This window comes from Trachemys scripta, chromosome 1 (assembly GCF_013100865.1).
Source record: "Trachemys scripta elegans isolate TJP31775 chromosome 1, CAS_Tse_1.0, whole genome shotgun sequence".
In the NCBI taxonomy this organism is placed as follows: domain Eukaryota; kingdom Metazoa; phylum Chordata; order Testudines; family Emydidae; genus Trachemys; species Trachemys scripta.
Genome location: NC_048298.1, coordinates 291531774 through 291551063, shown reverse-complemented (window position 1 = coordinate 291551063; position 19290 = coordinate 291531774). Strand labels below are relative to the sequence as shown.

Here is a 19290-nt window from a genome sequence, read left to right as displayed (position 1 = left end):
GGGAAGTGAGCTGAATAAGGCTGGGAACTCCTGTCTTCTTTTCTGGAGGTAAGAAAGGAAGGAGCATAGCAACTCCTAAGCTTCTAGTTCTTTGGGAGTGGTGGGAGCAGATCAACTGGAACTGGTACATTTTTCACAGGAAGGGAAAATGAGGTGGGGAACAGAGCAGCCCCTGAGCTGTTGCTAAATTCCCACGTAAGAAGAGAAAAGAAACCTCTGATTTCCTACTTCTTTAAGGGTAGGGGAATAGAAAGGAAAAGCAAGAGGCCCAATTGCTGGAGAAAGAGATGGGAGCAGAGGGATCCAGCATACTGGTGGGAACCCTGCACTGATTGATTGGAAGCAGCCCCAGCAGTATATGATTTATTGGAAGTAAGTTTAGGTTGCCTCAGTACTGACTGAGGAAAGATTGAGAAGAGGTTAGACTGAGGTTAGCCAAAATGCACCCCCTAACCTCCACCTATTATCCACCACTAGACAAACTGTAAGATGCACAGTCTGAGCCCCTGGCAGTTTATAATTGAGATGGTTCTGCCTGTGCACTATTCACAATTGTTCATACATTAAAAACCCTAAACAAAACAGATTGGGTTGCAAGTACTTAATCCTGCCACAAGTGCAGGGGACTGGACTAGATGACCTCTCGAGGTCCCTTCCAGTCTTATGATTCTACCTTAAACTTCTGGTATGAACACTAGTTTAACTCACCACTTTAAATTAAAGGAAGTGTCATATCTTCGCTTCTGTGGCCTGGCCTCAGATCTTGTGGCCCTACCTAACCTGAGAAATAGCACAGCCGTGGCTTCTTTAAACTAAATGGGAGCAAAATCTTGCTAGTTTTTGAAGTTCTTTGAGTAGGCCCTGAGTGATTTGTGGGGTGGCAGTTTTGTTTTTATTGGACAAGTTAAGTGTCATATTTCAGATCCAACTAGGGGAGCTGGAACAATTTTTATAGTGGGGGTGCTAAAAGCAGAAACCATGCATTTGGTTGTTATTACTACTTCAAGCCAAGGGATGCAGCACCCCCAGTTCTAGCACCTCTGGATCCAACCAGAAGAAAAGTGCAATTCTTCTAAGGTCAAAACCAAAGCATACAATGCTGTCTCAAGGTGTGGTAATCTGAACGTATAGCTGGTCTCACTGAAAGATACACAGTAGAACTGCCCCAGCCTACTCCTCCAGAGACTGCAATACTGTGTCCCGCCGCCCTCAGACAGAGCATCTGTCCCAATTCCTCCTCCCCCACCCCCCATGGCCGCAACACCCCATGCCTGGCAATTACCTCCCCCACACCAATGGGGGAGTCGCACCGCAAAGCCTCCGCCCTTGACCCTCCCATGAGACAGTCTCCTCCTCACGTAGAATGCAACGCCCCCCAACCCCCAGTCCCTGCAGACCCTGAAATGGGGGCGGGCGGCGTCGGTCCCAGCCCCCGCTGTAGCTCAAGCGGGAGCTCCCCCGTGAGCACGCCTCCCGCCCGCTCCCTGTTCCGGCTACCCCTTGCCCCCGCCCCCGCCAGGCAGGATCCCAACGAGGCCTTCCCGCAGCCCCAGGGAGACGCTCTGGGCGCCTGCGTTACAGGAACAGGAGCGGCTCGCAGACAGCAGCAAGCGCCGCCCCGTGACTCACTCGGGAGTCGCGGGGGGAGGGTCGGATCGAGCGAGCTGCTAGGCCAGCGCGCAGTCACCGCCCCGGCCGTCGCTAGGCGAGCGGCTCCCCGCGACAGGCCCTGCTGCTTCCCGGGCCTCCAGCGCCCCCTTGGCCCCCTCCCTGCAGACAAGCGGCTCCCTCTGTCCTCTCACTGGGGCCCCGTCCCCGCAGGTCACTCCCGAGCCGATCCTTGGGTCCTCAGCTCCCCGCATCCGGTCCCGTACCGGGTCGCTCTACCGACCTCCCTGACGGCCAAGAACTACCTTACTATAAACAGCCGCGGGCCCCACCCCCTTCTCGCGGCCCGTCCCGCAGGGTCCCTCTCTCTCCCCCTTCTCGCGCCCCCTCTTCCCCACACCCCGTTCTCGCAGCTCGTCCCGCGAGCCCCCTCATCCCCACACCCTCTTCTCGCGGCCCGTCCCGCGGGGCCCCTCTTCCCTCCCCCATCTCGCGCCCCCTCGCCTCCCCACCCCCTTCTCGCGCCCCTTCTTCCCCACACCCCGTTCTCGCGGCCCGTCCTGCGGGCCCCCTTTTCCCCACACCCCAACCTCGCGGGCCCCCACTTCCCCCCACAGTGCCTAGCCAGCCCCACTGAGCATTTTCCTATGGGTTGCTTCCTTCCTTGTGCAGGGCAGCCGGGGCCACTATGTCATTGTTACCCCCTCCCTCGCTGAGGCAGGGCAGCGTCTGCAACGCGCATGCGCACCACTAGAACGCGTGCTCATCAACTGCCTTTCCCTTAACGGCTAGAGCCGCCTTGTTTCTCTTTCCCCACGATTTAAATATGCTAATGAAGGGTCGTCGGAAGTCCTATGGCGGGGCAGGGAAGCGGTCACGTGGCTTGGGGACGTTCCTGTAGGGGCGGCGCCCGACCTGCCCAGGCTGCCTTAAAAGCGGGCTGCGAGCGAGGAAGCGCCTCAGTCAGAGAGAGAAAGTACCGGGGTGGGTGGATCGTGGCTGCTCCGCCTGAAACTTCTGAGTAACATCAACAGGGGGGCCAGCGGCGGCAGCAGCCGTGCAGCCCTGTCCGCCTTCTTCTCATAAAGCAGCCCGTGCAGGGCTCGAGCGGGCCCCTCACACAAAGGCGAGCAGGGCAGCTCCCTGGAGGGGGGTGGCGGGGAGGCGCTCCTCCCGGTGCAGAGCACTCACAGCTCCTACTGCCCGTCCCCCGTGTCTGCCCCCCCGCCCCCGTCCATGTAGCCGCCGGCCCCGCTGCTGCTCCGCACTATGCCCATCTTACTCTTCCTGATAGACACGTCCGCCTCCATGAACCAGCGCACCCATCTGGGCACCACCTATCTGGACATAGCCAAAGGCGCTGTAGAGACTTTCATGAAGGTACCGGCTCTGCCTGCGACAAGCGGCGAGAGAGGGTGGGGGCGCCCTGCCGCCCGGGTGGCGGGGGCGCGGGGCTGGGGAGGGCCGGGCGGGGGCTCGCATGCGGGGCGCTGCTGCTGGCTCCCTCGGGTAACCCTGCGCTTTGTGCCCGCAGCTCCGCGCCCGGGACCCCGCCAGCAGAGGAGACAGGTATATGCTGGTCACTTTCGAGGAGCCTCCCCACGCGATCAAGGTAACCCCCGTGAATCGCCCTCCTCCCCCGGGCCGGGCTGCCCGCCCCTCCCCCGCGCTCCCGGCGGCGCAGCGCAGCTCGCCCCGCACAGGCACACACAGGCTCTGGCAGCGGCGGCGGCGCTGACATCAACATGGCCGACATTTTTCCTGTGCGGTGTGTGAGCAGCAGTGGACTGTGGGGGATATTGATTCAAGTTAGGAGAAGTGACAGCAACTCCAAGGCGAGTTCGGCTGCCAGGGGCGGCGAGGAGCGGTACCTGCTTCGGGCCGGGCAGCCTTGGCTGGCGCTTCCCCCTCGTCGTGCGTGGAGACCCGGAGCCTCCACATGACACATCAGAAGGGAACCTGCTGTAGGTCATTGACCGGCCCCGTCCGCTGCCGTGGACCAGGCTCTGGTTATTCCAATGACCCGCAGTAAGTTGTAGGCTCACTCTTTGGACTGTGGAACCAAACCCTGATATTCTGCAGGGTGGGGGACAAGGGGGGGTAAAGGCTTGGGGGAGGTGATTGGGCTTTGAAGCCTTTAGAACAGAAGAGGTTCTTAGTTACTTGGAAGATGAGTTGGTAGTTTGGGGGGTATTTTTAACCACATGCATGCAAGAGAGGAAGACACCATTTTTGTAACCTGTAACAGAAAAGGCTCCCCTTGTACACAGCTAACATCTGAAGGATAAGCATTCTTGCCTTTCTCTTTGCAGGCTGGCTGGAAAGAAAACCATGCAACCTTTATGAATGAATTGAAAAACCTTCAAGCTGAAGGACTTACGACTCTTGGCCAGTCTCTAAGGACAGCTTTTGATTTATTAAACTTAAATAGATTAGTAACTGGCATAGACAACTATGGGCAGGTAGGTTGAATATAAACAGGGGGAAAACCCTTTCAGAGACCACAAACGATTAATTGACCAAAATAACCTCTATTCATGAAATATGAAGTATAAAACATAACGGGGGGGCTACTTTACAAATAAACAGTTCCTAGACAATTGGGAAACCCGTTACTAGGATGTAATTTTGTACCCAGCTTTAATTCAGTTTTTATTATTTTCAGTCTAAAACTGCTTCAATTTTTTTAAACACAAATGTAGGCATTGATTTTTTTTTTTCAGTTCGCACGCCAGTTTGGGGTATATTTATTATGATCGAGATAATGACATTTCAGCACATTAGCCGATTGCATGCAGGGGTCATGAAGATTTTTTTCTTTTCCATGTACAGTGGTGCACAATTAGTTGGGTGCACTTTGAGGGTTTAGCTTTTCTCTGAAGTACACTTATTAGCCACTGTGGGGACCAAATTATTGGGCTAAATGGAGCAGAGGTTTAATCTTACATGTCAAATCTTTTATCATTCAATCTCTTTCCCTCCTATTAAAGCTCTGGCTTCATTGACACCCTGTACTGGAGCTGCCATCCTTCTGACTCAGAAGGATTTGAACAGGACTTCTTTTGGAGTGTGTCAACATTACCTTTTAATCAACAGTATGGGTCACTGTAGAACAATGAGGCACTTCTATACCATTCTCCCTCAGGTTGAGTGTATGCCCTGGAAACACTCTCAATTGCTCTTGGCCTGAAGAGTAAGAGACTGGGACTATGAATCCAGCCCTAGTGGTGTTTTGCATAGTAGTGGAGAGCATTACCAGTGGGTACACATATTAAATGTATATTTTGCACTTGTTTGCCCTGTTAGCCTCACATTTCCCCTTTTTTCTCCTGTGACGTAATGCCCTCTGAGAGGAAGAAAGGCTGTTGCTGCTTGTTTCACTAGAGAGTGATATAAGTTGCTTCAACCAAATGCTCTGAGGCTGAGCATATTGTCTCTGCGTTACCATGTTCTGCTTGTGTAGGAGGAAAATTCAGATTTCTCATATTTCACTGTGTTGCACTGCCACTAGACTTCCAAGTCACCCTAAACACATTTTTAAATGCAGTCCTAGTAATGAAACTTTGAAATGTTCCAATTCAACACACACTGCCAATCTTTAGTCTATTTCCATGTGTTGCCCTCTTATACACCTACGTGCATTCACCTGTTTTTCTGCTTTCCTTCATTCTGGTTTCAGTTAGGTCAGCCTTACAAAGTTTTTGTGGAAACTTACCCTCCCAGGTGCGAAAAAAAAAAAATCCATATCCATCCTTTGCCATGGCTATTGATGATAATTAATACAGGAGTGATATTCATCCATAAAACATTACAGGCCCTGGGTGAGTCAGCTATGCTCACTTTTTTTTTTTTTTTTTTAAACAAGTGGGCATTTGAGTTGATGCCATGACTCTCATTGGCTGGTTATGCTATGAAGAACAAGTGCTTTTCGTTGTCTTTTGAGCATCTGCATTGTTTTTATTTGTGCCTGGTCTGTCTTGTCCTTAGATCTTTGATTCCAGACCAGATTTCTTTGACCTCAGAAACACCCTTACTCTTCTAGATATTATAAGTTGATAACTTCTAAACAAAGTTTATCAGATACTTCACACTGTTCCATGTGTGGTAGACTTAGCAGAAGAGAATGGCTTCTGGTACATGCAAATATTCACTCTCATGATTAAACAATCTTTTCTGAACTTTTTTCAGTGTCCTTTACAAAAATAGGTGACTGTGTTAAATTGATCTGTTCTGCTAGATCCTGTGCTGCTGATGTCCCTAGTTCCCATTGTAACACCACTATCAGACTAGAACTTTTTCATAAATTAGACTAAAATTTCAGATTATTTAACTGCATTGGAATTCACTTCTGGGACTGAACTGGTTCTTGAAGTTCACATTGGCTTATAAGCAATACATATTGCCATCCTGTCAACCGACATCAGCAATGGGAAGATCCACTGTTAAACAGCTCTTCTGAAAATAAACATCTTTGCAACATGTACATTTTAATGACATGGGAATAATTCAGGAAGATAAAAGTAAGAATACTCAATTGTTGAAATACTGGAGACAGTTGCATACTCTTATTCATCTAATTTTTAAATGAAACGCTTAGGAAAAATTTTTTACACTGATGAGACTACTTGAATATCTCAACCAGTCTAGTTTAGCTGTCTAAAATAGAGTAGCTAGATCTACTCTTGGGTTCAGAAGACAGGATGATTTACAAATAAATAAGATCTAATAGATATTAGAGAAGATTTTACATGAAGCATAAATTCAAACATTTTTTAATGAAGCATTTGGGAAATTATATCAGTCTGTCTCTTCCACTAAGTTATCCGCCACTCCCGCCATTGTATTGGCAAGATTCTAAAATATTTGTTCAGATTCCTGTTGTTTCTAGTACTTGAGCTGTAGAACAAATGTGCTTATTTTATAAATACTAATGACAAGACATGTCTCAAACTTATTGAGATTCAATCTGGTTAAACCATCCAACTTCTGAATTGTTTATCTAAATGGTTAGGCCACTTGTTATATCTGACATCTTTTGAAGTTGGCCAGAGTTCACCATCAGCAGACTTCCTGGATTGGACTGATGACTGAATGTTTGTTCTCAAATTAAACTTGAGGAAAAACTGCTGCGTATTTCCTTGCATCACCTGTTTGGACCATAATACAAATATCTCAATTCACTATATGTATTTTGCATTGCATTGTTACCAAGTCATGAACAGATGATGACAATGTTTGAGTTACCACTTGCACAGATGTATTAGGTCACATAATTTCACATTTGGATCTTAAAAGAGACACTTAACCTAATTTTTTTTTTAAAGTTCCAGTTTCTAATAGAGACACTTCTAAACATATCCTGAATTTATAAACCCTGTTAGTGTTTTTACAAGGGTTTTTATGCTCCCTCATTTTTTAAGGATCTTGTTAATAAAGGAGAAACTCTCTTACTATACAGGGGAACAGTTGGCCTGACTAAAGGAAAAATATTTTTCCTAATCTAAATAATAATCTAAGGGTTAATTTGCACCTACTGCAGTTAAGTTTTCAGACAGAAATATGAATTTTTTTTAAGTTAGCTGTGGCCCTTTAATTTGCGTAACTCTTTCCATTTGATGTTAAGCTATATATTATCCTTGCTTGGCTTTAGCAGCGTTCACGAAGTGGAGTAGTTTTGTTCATGTATTTCACTTTCTGTGACTGGTTTTGATAGATGAATTTAAGAGTTTTTTTAAAGAAAATGTTAGCCTTTAATATTACCAGTAAAAGGTACTGGTGCTCTGCACCTAACTGTGGATCTTTATTAGGTAAGCTTCAGTAACAAAAAAAGCTTAAATGAGAATGTGTACAATAGAGAAACCATTTAAATACATTGATTTAATACATTGACTTTATACATCTACTGCCTATCACATCACCTTTGTAACTTTGCTAGCCTAGCTTGCACTTACCTAATTGACTTGTTTTATAACATTTTTCTCGCTGATCAGCTTCTCTATCCATTGTCTATACTAGGCTGAATTGCTAGATCTCTTACTAGCAGATTTTCCTCAATCACCTCGTGCAATACAGTGGTGTCACTATAGTTTTTCATGATTGCTAGATAAATTGTGACTACCTAACTTAATGGACAAAGTTAAATATCACTAATACTAAATGCAGCTTGCTGTAACTGGTTATAGGGTTAATACTACTAGTGGTGTTTGAAGTTGTGGTTAATACTGAAATGGAAAACATTAGAAGTATGTAACTTCCTAAATAACGTAGCAGAAATGTAAGCAGAGTGGACCATCTAAATACCTATCCTGACAAATTGCAAACTGTTGAATTTGATAATGAAACAATAAACTATTGAAGCTGTAAGGTATGCAACACCAAAATAGTAAAAATTAATGCATGTAAATGAAAAGTACAATAGTGCTGCAAGATTTAATCTGATGGATCTGTTTTAAGTCACTAAAACTCTGATTCTATGCAGCCTAGTGCACTTTATCTTGCAAACAGTTATTTCTGTGGTGAGGCTGTCAATACCATGCTCTCTTACTGCAGAATCAGTACAGTATGAGATGGATGCTAAGAGAAAATGTGCTTGTTTAACCAAATATTTTCACAAAGTACCAAGGCAATAGTGTTTCAAGTTAACTTTTTTTGTATAATGTCCTCTTCAAATTTTCACCAGTGTGAAATTTTCTCTAGTGTTTTGGATAGAAACTTCTGTTATTAGACACCAACACAGTATCTCTACAGATGTACCTTGCTTTTAATCAGGCTTCTAAAGTATGCGGCTGATTCAGTGAAACTGACCCATGAGATGTGAACTGAATTTGATAAGCAGACTTAATGTAACAAAAGACAGCCCAGATGACAAATTTCTGAAAGAATATTTTCCTATAATCAAAGTGGACTTTCTCTAAAGTAGAAACTCATTCTTCTTCACACTGAATAACATATTACATGGAATAAAATATAAATCCCATGAAAAATATTACTGTAGTAGTACCACCCAATATCCTTGCTCTTGGCAAAAATCTTCCTAATTTTGTTCAGTGCATTTCAGGTAGAGCTGGGCAAATAGCCATTTTTTGTTAGTTTGCAATTTTAAAAAGTCAAAAATTTGTTGAGTTGAACAAAATATTTTGTCAAAATTGAAACATTTTATTTCATTTGATTATTAAACACTTGATTTTTTTTAGTTACATTGTTGAGAAATTTTAAATAGAAAGTGGTTTCAAACCAGAAAATCAAAATGTTTCATTCTGAAAATGTTAAAACAAAATGTTTCGAATCTTTTGGAATCCCCTCTACCCCATGACCCCACCCCCCAAACAATTTGGTGAAATCAAAACAAATTCTCAAAATTTTGGTTTTTGCTGAAAAATTTTGGCCAGCTCTAATTTTGAGTATTTACAAATACGTAGGAAAGAAACCTTGAAGCAGAAAATAACCTAAAATCAAATTTGAATCTTAAATACATGAAGGCTATCTCAAGCCATTTTGGAATAAGCCAAGGGCTGTAAAGAGATTTATCATTCTGTACATTGAGGGGTTTTGTACATATAATGGGATTTTTTTAAAACAACCCAATTATCCAGATTTTATCCAATTTGCAAGCTTCTCTCAAGTAACCGCATTTTAGATTGATTGCTACACAAGTATTTTTTACTTAATTTTTCATTAAAACTATTTATAGATGCAAGAGACATTTTTTTATTTATTCTGATCATTGGAATGTTTACACAGTAAAGCTTGCTTCACATTGGTCTGCAGAGGATCAGTATTTTTTTGGCTTAAAAATGTGAACTAATTTGTAGCACATTTAAATTATGTAAGAGAGGCATCTCATTTATGCTTGTGGAAAGATTTCTTTATTTTGTCCAAATTGTTGGAATAGTCATACACTTCAGTCTGAGGCTTCTCACACCTGTGTCACTGAGTAACACAAATTAATAAATATATTTGGTAATTGAGCTTCAAGTCACAACCTTGGTCACTTTGGTAAAAGGGTTGTATATGTGTATAATGCCATCTCATCTAAACATCTTTTGAGTGAGGTGTTGTAAAGAATGCCTCACTGTATCATGTCATCTTAATTTGCATATGTTACATTTTACACTAGTTGTCATGCTGAGTTTGATTTGATTTTTCTTTGACTAGTCACTTAAATAGTAGTGTTGAACATTGCAGATTGTAGTTATTGAGGTTTTTATTAGAGGTTTGTAGTTTTTTGACATGGTTAAAGCTGCTGGGCTGTTTGAAGGTATGGAAGGTGTCTTTAATGGGCTCCTGGCTTATGCATCATGTGACGTGGAGCTCTTGACTTTGGGCATGGGTAGAGAATGTATTTATCTTCTCTGCAATCCCTTGCTTACAAAAAATCAAAATCCTTCAACTATAAATCTCTTGGCATTCAAGGGTGAAAAGTATTGCAGTGGAATGACCTGTGCTTTGAGAGTACATCCAGATTTGCAACCCAAGTTTAGACTAACATTTCCTGCCTTGTCAGACTTGTACTGCTGCAAAGGCAGTTTTTTTTCTCTTTAATGGCAGTAGAAGCTTGTACTGCTCTAGAGTAACTGCATTTTCTTTTCTCTTCCCTCCCCCATCTTTTTTTTTTTTTTTTTTAAATCTACTCAGAGCAACTCTGGAACACAGTCTAGGGAGAACTTCATCCATTAGGAAGCAGGAGCACCACACTTTTAAGGCCTGACAGTTGCAAAAACAAGAAGGAGGTTAATTGATGGCAGTAGGTACACTGAAGGATTCTTCACCCTTCAATATCTTGCTATTAAATGGAATTGGAACAGGCTACAAAGTAGTGTTAATGTAAACGCATTCAAAGCCTTCTATCAGTAACTTACTCTAGGCTTCTGTTAAAGGCATTGATGCAAAGTGCTTGGGTGAGGTGGAATCTTTGCCTTTTCATTTTTCCATATTAGGTGGTATGCCCTGAGCTTGAGTATTTTGCCTTCCAATTATGTATTTTTGGCATAAGGAGTTACATTCTGATCTCTAGGAATGCCATCCCCTCCACTGCTTTCCTAGAGTAGTTTAGATTTTTGGATACCTCTTTTGTTCCACAGTATCTGTTAGCAGTAAACACCACTGGGGGACCATTGCAAGAAAGTATGCTTCGTTTTAGGGCCCAACTCAGTGACCTGTTTTGCTCTTGAATGAATGAATATCTAAAGTGGTGACTAGATTTTGAGCCATGTTCCTGTATCCTTAAGGGGAGCTGCTACTATTACACACTTCAGATCTCTCCTGTCCACAGTTAAAACTATCACTGTTACCTCTTTGTGATTCCAACATTCCATCCCATTCTATCCCTCTTGTGTTAAAGATACATTAAACAAAATTCTACTTGTCTGAATACTAGCAGGAAGAGAAATTGTACAGTATGTCTCATTTCACACAATATTCCCAGCTGTACAAATTTCCTTTATAGGAACATGTTTCCAATTCAAACAAAGTGACTTTCCCAAAGTCTCACAAGATGTCTGTGGTGGAGCAGGTCTCTTAAGCTCTGGACTAGTGTCCTAAATTGAATTATTATTACGTATAAATGGAAAGTCACTAGTATTTAGTAGCATGGATATTAATATCAACAAGAATAACTTGAGCCCTTGTGTTTGGGAGCAGGGCCGTAAGATTTTCCTGATTGCATTTTACCTTTCATAAAAGGAAAACCGTATGTAGTGAGATTCTGGTCCTATCCATGCTACCAGCCATGACTATTTTAGCTACAATGGTTGTTCTAAAATGGTTGTCAAGCATGGATTTGGCAGAGCTATGTTTGACAAACATCTTCTGAACATGGTGATAACTAGCACCATTACATGGTTTTCAGAGGCTTGCTTAAACAGCTATGCTACCAGAAAGTGAGATATAGACTCTGTCCCACTTAGTACTATGGTTTCCAAATATATATGTGTTCCAAACACATACAAGTCAGGTTGAAAACATGTTTAGCTGTAACTAACAACTCAGACGTCCTTAAATGTCCTTTTGGCGTTGACAAGACCTTACATTTTCACCTGAGTCATAAAACTGGGCATAAAATAATTGCCTTTACAAGTGTTAAGTTTTTTCCTGTGTCCATCCCAGTCATCTCCAATTTACAGAATCTCTCAATTGCCTTGATCTGTTATGGGTTTTCCTTTCTTTGTGGTATTAGTTACTGGCTACTGCTAGAGGCAACATACTAATATAATCTGGGTCTGGTGTGATAACTCCTGTAGAAGGGTCATCTTGAGTTTCCCATGTATTATGTGGACAACCATTCCTTGCAGTCAAAGAGCTATGTGGAACTCAGCCAGAACAGTAACTATTGAGGTGAATCTAAGTGACTGACCTTTTTTTTTTCATGTAAATAAAAATTTGCTGTCTAAATGAGCTAGAGTACTAAATATGAGCATCTTCCTAGTCTCTGCTCTTTAATAGGTTTGAAGTAGACCTCTAAAGCATTTGAGTAATGAGTATGTTACATGTAGCTCAGGTTCCAGAGGGAAGACGAAGAAAGTTGCTCAAAATCAGCCTTATGGTGGATAACATCACCTCCTAAAAGGCTGTGGCTGATAAACATTAGTATACTTTGTTGTTTGTCTCCAATGAATGATGGCATTATGTAACTACATTGTAATAGAACGTTACGGTTACACAAGTAGAGTACACACATTACAAAAAATCAGACAAGATTAAGCATGTACAGAATTAGGACAGTAATGGGGGTGTTTTTAATATTCTTTTTAAAAATCTGCCTAAATATTAAGTAATCAAAATACAGTAACTTCCAGCCATGCATCCTTTTTTCCTTTTCTAGTCCAATGCCTGGCCAAATTCTCTTTGGCACTGCTGCTGGAGTGTTTGGCTGGAAACTAGTCATACTTGTGTGGAATCTAGCAAGGACATGTTTTGCATCTTTCTTGCCCCTCCACTTAAGCATCTCAAACTACCTTACAAACATTGACAAATTGAATTCTCAGTACTCTGACTCAGGGTCACACAGGAGTCTTTGTATTCCCAACGGGACGCATCTGGTCTCCTAACTCCCAGTCCCCTGCCTAACCACAAGACCATCTTTCCTCACAGAAGCTAAATTTTTTTCACTGATTTTACCAACATTGTTGGCTCTATCATACGGTATTTAGCGCTGCACCTTGCCACCTCTTAATGGCATTGTTTAGCCATACATTTGTTGGTTTCATTTTTATTTATTCAGTGTTGTATTAGTGACATTAGTTAACTCCTTTGCGTGTCTTTAAAAAAAAAAAAAAACTTTAAATGGAATCTGTTATGTTAACCAAGATGAAAGGAGAGAGATCCAATTTTTATTTTAATGCACAATTTAAGGGGAATTATTAAGACCCGAATATGGATACCTCTTCTCACCCAATCCTTCTCCCTTTCATATGATTATTTTTTAAAATGTGCCCTAAGTATGGAAAGAATTATTAACCCAATAAAACAAAAAGGCTGCAATAATTAAGGATCTGATCTAAAGCCCAGTGAAGCCAATTGTTTTTGGATTCGGATCAAGCTCTTTACAGATGTCTTTAGAAGGCATGACTAAAACCAGCTTGGGAATCCAAATTCCTTGGGATAGATTTTAAAGGTAAAGCTGCTAATTTTGGAAGGAAGAGGGAGGAAAGGTAATAGGTATTTTTACGTAATATCCTTTTTCTAAACAGTGTATCTAGGTCCAAAATTTAAGTACGACAAATTTTACTTTTTTTGTACAACAGTTATAATCAAAAATATAACTAGATGGAAATATGCCTAGATTCTAAATAACTTTAAGTACATTTACTAGGCCATTGAGAAGACCTGGGGACAGGGAATCCCAGTTTCAAAGTGATTACACTAGCATATGTGTGTGTGGGCTTCTCTATTAATCTGCAACTGACTATGCATACTTTTTTATTTTGCATTTTAGTAAGCAGGAGTCAATACCATAGTTGGATGATGAGTTTTAAACTGAATAGAAGAGTACCATTTTTACAGTACATTTACTCACAAATTGTTACTTTTTTATTAAAAAAATTTAAGCAAATTAGATATACTCAGTAGCTATCACTCTATAATTTCAATTAAACTGACATTCTTGATTTTTTTAGTTGAAAAACTTAATTTTTAAGTTTTTTTTTTGTAGTGCGACCCAATGTTAAACATCTTGGCAATAGTGGATTGAAATCTAGAATTCTCAACAAAAAAGTGATACTAAATGAGTACAACAGAACTTGTTTGATCATTATTCTTGTTTCCTGATCGTCACTAGGTGTACTTAGCTCAATGCTCTTGCCTTTACTTGACAGTGACCTGCAATATGATATTGGGAAAGCTTTTTAAAGGTATTTAGGCATCCTATGGGATTTTCAAAATCATCTAGGTGCCTAATATCCATTGAAATTAATGAATTTTAGGAACCTCAGTGTTTTTGAAAATCCCACCAGATGCCTGAATATCTTTAAAAATGGGTCTGATTATCACAGATTATTCAGGATTCAAGGATTTTATTATTTCTTGACATTTATCAGGGAAGTAGTCGAACTTACAGCACTTTAAACTTTACTGTCCAAAAAGTTAAAATAATTTATATAATCCTTTAGCTAGCATTCACTTAAATTAGTTCTTACATAATTTCCCTCTCACTTATCTCCCTGATCCATTTTGATTTTTTGTGTGTCGGGGATTTTTAAAAGGGTCTGTAGGACTTAGGATTGCAAGTCCCATTGGTTTTCAGTGAGATGTGTGCTTCCATTTTGATTGAGTCTTCTTCTCCCATCTCTATACATGCATATTAACATACGCAGAAAAATGTTGTACCTTTTGTATTGAATCTTCTGTGCTTGGCCCTTTTGTGTTTGAGCAGAAGCTCATCAGGCTTCGTTGAGTTATTAGAGAATAAACATTTTTCTAGTTTGTATAAAACAAAATGACCATCTTTTTAAACAGTTCTAAAGAGGCTGAAGTTTCACAGTTGTAGCTAAACAGTCTTAATAAGCAGTACCTTCTTAGTTAGACTTGTGAGCTCAGAAAAATTTTAAATTATGAACTTTTAAAAATGTGGCACCAAGCACCCCCAGTAAAATGTTTCATTAAGCGGCCAGTTGCACAGTTCAAGATAGATGTGATGTGCTGGTAATTGTCTGTATGGCTATCAGAAATTTACAAACGCAGGCAAAGCTAGAAAAATGTAAGTTTAAAAAGTGAACTGCAGAGGGATTTTTGAAAACTCGTGTTGGGACCTGTTTGCTGCTTTATGGTATATTCAGAATGTCAAACTTTTGGGTGTTTTAAAAATATAATTAGGAATGTTGTGTTTGAGTTTTCCTGTTTTTTCTGGAGGACTTCTGGGGGGGAGGGTGAGAGGTTCTCAGAAGATGTTTTGAGCTTTCACCCATTAGTTGTAGAGGTTGTGCGTATTGCTAAATTTTTAAGGTAACTCTTCCCTCCCAACTGCTAGCCATTGGTGTTAAATTTTTGTTAAAAACAAAGTTTTGACCATTGAAAATACAAATTCCTTCCCCTCTGTTGCTCAGTTTTCAATCTTGTGACATTTGTCACAGCATGATTTCACTGGTTTGCAAGAGCCATTTTTTGACCATTTTGGAGTTTCTCTTTGAAAAGTTGTCAGATGTTTTATGTAGTGAATATAGCAACCTTTTCATGAAGCTGTCTGTTTCTAAACATAAAAACTAGGCAAAAAATGCTGTTACTGTAACTGAATGGTGTATTTCAGTTATGAGTTTGAGTTTGTTTTGATCAGGGATTATCAGAAGTCTCATGTTGTATGTATGCTCTGCTATGTAATACCATTTGGTGACTATTTCGTGTTGTGTGTCACTTTTCACTCACTTTATGTTCTAGCACCTTATTGTCCAAAGATTCTAAATGTCACTATAGAATGACTATACAAACTGCATATACACAGATCATGTAATCTACTACTGTACTGCAGCTACCTCTAGGGTACAAGATGGCAGCCATCTGAAGCACCCAGTAATTCTCTATCCAAGTAAGCAAAATTTACTCTATGCCATTGACAGAGTGGGAAAAATTTTATGTAGGTGGAATTGTAATTAGCCTAAAGAGAATTTTGTGAGGGTAGTGAGCCAAATGCTACTACAGTATTTGTGAATGGCTGTCTTGTGATCTAGTGGCTTGAATAGGGGACTTAAAACTCAGGAGACCAATATTCTATGCCTGATCTCTGCATCATTCTGACCTTGGAAAAGTCATTTAATCTTTCTACTTCTGTTAATGCATTGTTTAAAAAATGCTTACCTATCTCATATGTGCTTTGAGATCTGTGGATGAAAAGTGCTGTATACATGCAAAATGTGCCCTTGATTAATTTAGTTCTTTGTTTAACTATATGATGGTCAGCACAGCTCTGGGGATATATTTATTAACTTGTGCTCCCTCTGCTGGCTAGCTATGCAATTACAAAGCAAAATTATAGGATCATATATGGTCATCGTAATAATATATTTTTAATTTGATTACAGAGGTTTTAGAGACATTGTCACCTGATTCATTACTTATACCTTCAAATGATAATTTTTGTTGTTAGGGGATCAATGCTATAAAAGAAAGCTTGTCCCTGTTAATTTACAATATTTACAGGAGTCACTGATTAAAGACTACTGTAACTTGACTGAAGTACAGAATATCAGTCATAAGGATTATCTTAACGTCTCTGTATGGTTTTCTGTTAAATTTCTGAGACTCAGACTAGTAGATGGTGACCCTGCATTGATCTGATACAAGAAATGATAGATATAAACAAATTTTGTAAGACAGTTGTTGGTGTATCAGAATAACAGTCACTCGGCTCGTTGTCCTATTTTGATCAGTGTTTTGAGTGCAGAAGTTTGTGAACTTTGTGGTTCTACAGAACAGTATGTAATTTGTTTTCAAAGTCACAAGTATTAAGTGTGTGGTTTGTGCTCATACCTGACTTGAATTGTTAGGTGCAAAATTAGTTAATACAGTAAGGTTAGATAAAACAAAAAGGTTATTGGAGACAGTAGTTCACCCTTATTACACATATAGTAGTTACAATAGTACTTAACTTTGCATTCAGTAGCCTAGTTAGTAATTGCAATATTTGCAAATGTGGGAGGGTTAATGTTATCAAATCCTATGAGAACCTTAACTTTGCATTTCCTTTTATTTTTGCACTTAAATATGCATCTATGATGTCCTGCTAGTATAATTTTTCTGTTTTTAATTTAGCTGAATTTTCCTAAAGATGACTCTTAGGCAGAAGTAAACTTAGGTTTGTACTACTTTTGTTTAATACAAAATGAAGGCTTGAACAAAAAGTAAATGCTGCTTTTACATTATAGATATGTCTGTCTACCCTTCTCTCCTGGTAAACTGTAGATTACTAAAGAACTAGTAAACATAATACACATTACCAAGGAAGTGAAACGTGATTATTAATTGATGGGATATTATTTTTATTTAAACTTTTTTCTTGTTGATGCCTGTCTGACTCAAACAGTCTGCAAACAGTTGGAAGAAAAGATGTCTTAAATATTCAGCTTCTTTATCCCCTCAATAATGAGCAGAGGGATATCAGACCACATCTGTGGGTTTGACAGTTGAGACACACAGCAAAAACAAGAAAAGATTCCACATTGATGGTAACAGTAAATCTAGTTAGATGGGGGTAGCCACCTGGACTCTTTGCTCCCCGATTCTTTAAATCTCAGAGGCTTTTCTATCCACTTCTGCCTACAGCCTTTTCATTGATACCTCTTGGAAGACTTTTCTAAAAGAATTTCATTTTTTTCATACTGAGATCAAATCATTTCCTTAAAGCCAAGAAGGCAGAGTATTTTATGCCCAATATTTTTGTCATCTCCTACAAGATTAAGTTTTTGATGCTTATTTTAGATCTGCGAAGTAAAGTAATTCCCCAGTTTCCTCAATCAAATCTGAGTGCCTTCAATTTTAAAGTATGCTTGTATTAATCTTGCTGTGTGTTCTTGTTACTTTTATTTCACTGTTGAAGATTCTCCATATTATTGCAAAGCTCTGGACTTTGGCATTTCTAAAGCTTTGTGCATGTTTCTTCCTTACCATGCCTCTTCCAACCCAGATACTTGGTGGAAATTGTACAGCTGACTTGGATTTACAGATGATGATTATGATTTAAGATGTCTATAGAGGGAGGGAGCTCTTTCTTCTCTTGCTAAATAATTAGGTATGGATGATCCAAAATCCATTAGTTTACTACAGTATGTGGTAGTATCAGACCCCTGAACTAATTTTATCCCTCACTAGAATGAGTTATTGTCATATGAGGATGAATTTAATTGTTTATTGAAAAGAGTGAAGGTAGATTTGTTTCTGTATATTTAAACCCAAGATATTAGCAGTCAATATTCAGTGGAGTAAGAGAGAATCTGATTTTGCCAGAATACTCCTTTGCTACTTCCTCCCCTCTATTGGCTGGTTTTCTCTGCTCTGAGTCCCTGACCCTCTTTTCTTCAGCACACTTTCACATATGTTCTTTTCACCTGTCCCGTTCACCTTTTCCTCACTGGTGCAAAGTCCTGCTCTTTCTACTCAGACTTTTGCTGTTGCAGTTACTTTCTCATTCTCTTAACTGCCCAAATTGTACTCCATTGTTACAGAACCTTCTGATTCCACCATTCAGTCCCTCTTTCTATCAAAGAGACATAATCTAAAACATTTTGATTGCTGTGTGAAAAACAGTAGAGGACAATAACTCCTTGTTATACTGAGAATTATTACAACTTTGAACTTTTAGTTATTTCACACTCTGCTTTGCTTTATCAAATGTCATATGTTATGTTGCCAGTTTACAATCATCAGTCCTTTGTTTCTCACCTGGAACCTTGTAGATTGTGCAAGTTGTTTGGAACAGGGGCTGTTCCCTTTGTTACTTGTCTGCATGGTGCCTAACACAGTGGGTTCCTGGCCCTTGGTTGCATTCCTAGGTGGTACTGTGATATACAGCATAAATGTCTCTTTATTCCTGCTAAAAGGAAAATTCCAGACCAGTTGAGGAAACTAACGTTATTCCTTCAGCTACTGGTTGACAGCCGGCAGTGAGAGAGAGGAAAGCAAATATAAATGAATGATTTCCCTGTTATAGATCACAAATTTCAGGGCCAGTGAAAATGGTAGTCTGTAGACCTCCACTAATTTGAAGCTAATCTGGCCAACTGGAGGTATTTTTTGGAAACACTAGTTAGTTAGGGAAATTTGTCTCTGAGGGAATAGAGGAGGCTGAAGGAGATCTCTTAACAAAGTCAGGAACATGGTGCAAGCACCTTGACAGGGATCTACTTGGCCCTTTTTTATCAGTGAAGTATGACAGATGGAGCTGTTGTATGTGGAAATGAATGGAGGCATCCAGAGCAATCAGGTTGTTCTCAGTACAACATGATCTCTGTTGCATGGGCCTTCTGATAAACTTCTCAGATTGAAAAGCAGAAATCAGATTGAATCATTTTCTGATCTTGGAAGAATGGCCTTTCCATCCACAAGTCTTTTAGTTTACTTTAATAGACTAACAGAGGGTCCTGTGGCACCTTTAAGACTAATAGAAGTATTGGAGCATAAGCTTTCGTGGGTGAATGACCACTTCATCAGACGCATGTAATGGAAATTTCCAGAGGCAGGTATAAATCAGTATGGAGATAA

The 19290-nt window shown here is 40.5% G+C and overlaps 1 protein-coding gene across 5 annotated transcripts in view; it reads left to right on the top strand.

The window, feature by feature from the left end:
* Positions 1-2248: 2248 nt before the first annotated feature.
* Positions 2249-19290, top strand: part of INTS6 (integrator complex subunit 6) — a 90439-nt gene continuing 73397 nt past the window's right edge. For 2 of the 5 annotated variants that reach the window (XR_004644120.1, XM_034758534.1), the window contains exons 1-3: positions 2252-2988; positions 3143-3220; positions 3921-4070. Coding sequence is in view for 4 of the 5 variants with exons in the window: in XM_034758534.1 (XP_034614425.1) it covers positions 2878-2988; positions 3143-3220; positions 3921-4070 (339 nt within the window). In the remaining variant the exon portion in view is untranslated. Of the gene's footprint in view, positions 2989-3142; positions 3221-3314; positions 3637-3920; positions 4071-19290 lie in introns of those variants that run through there. The other 3 variants (XM_034758536.1, XM_034758535.1, XM_034758537.1) reach the window with 3 other exon arrangements.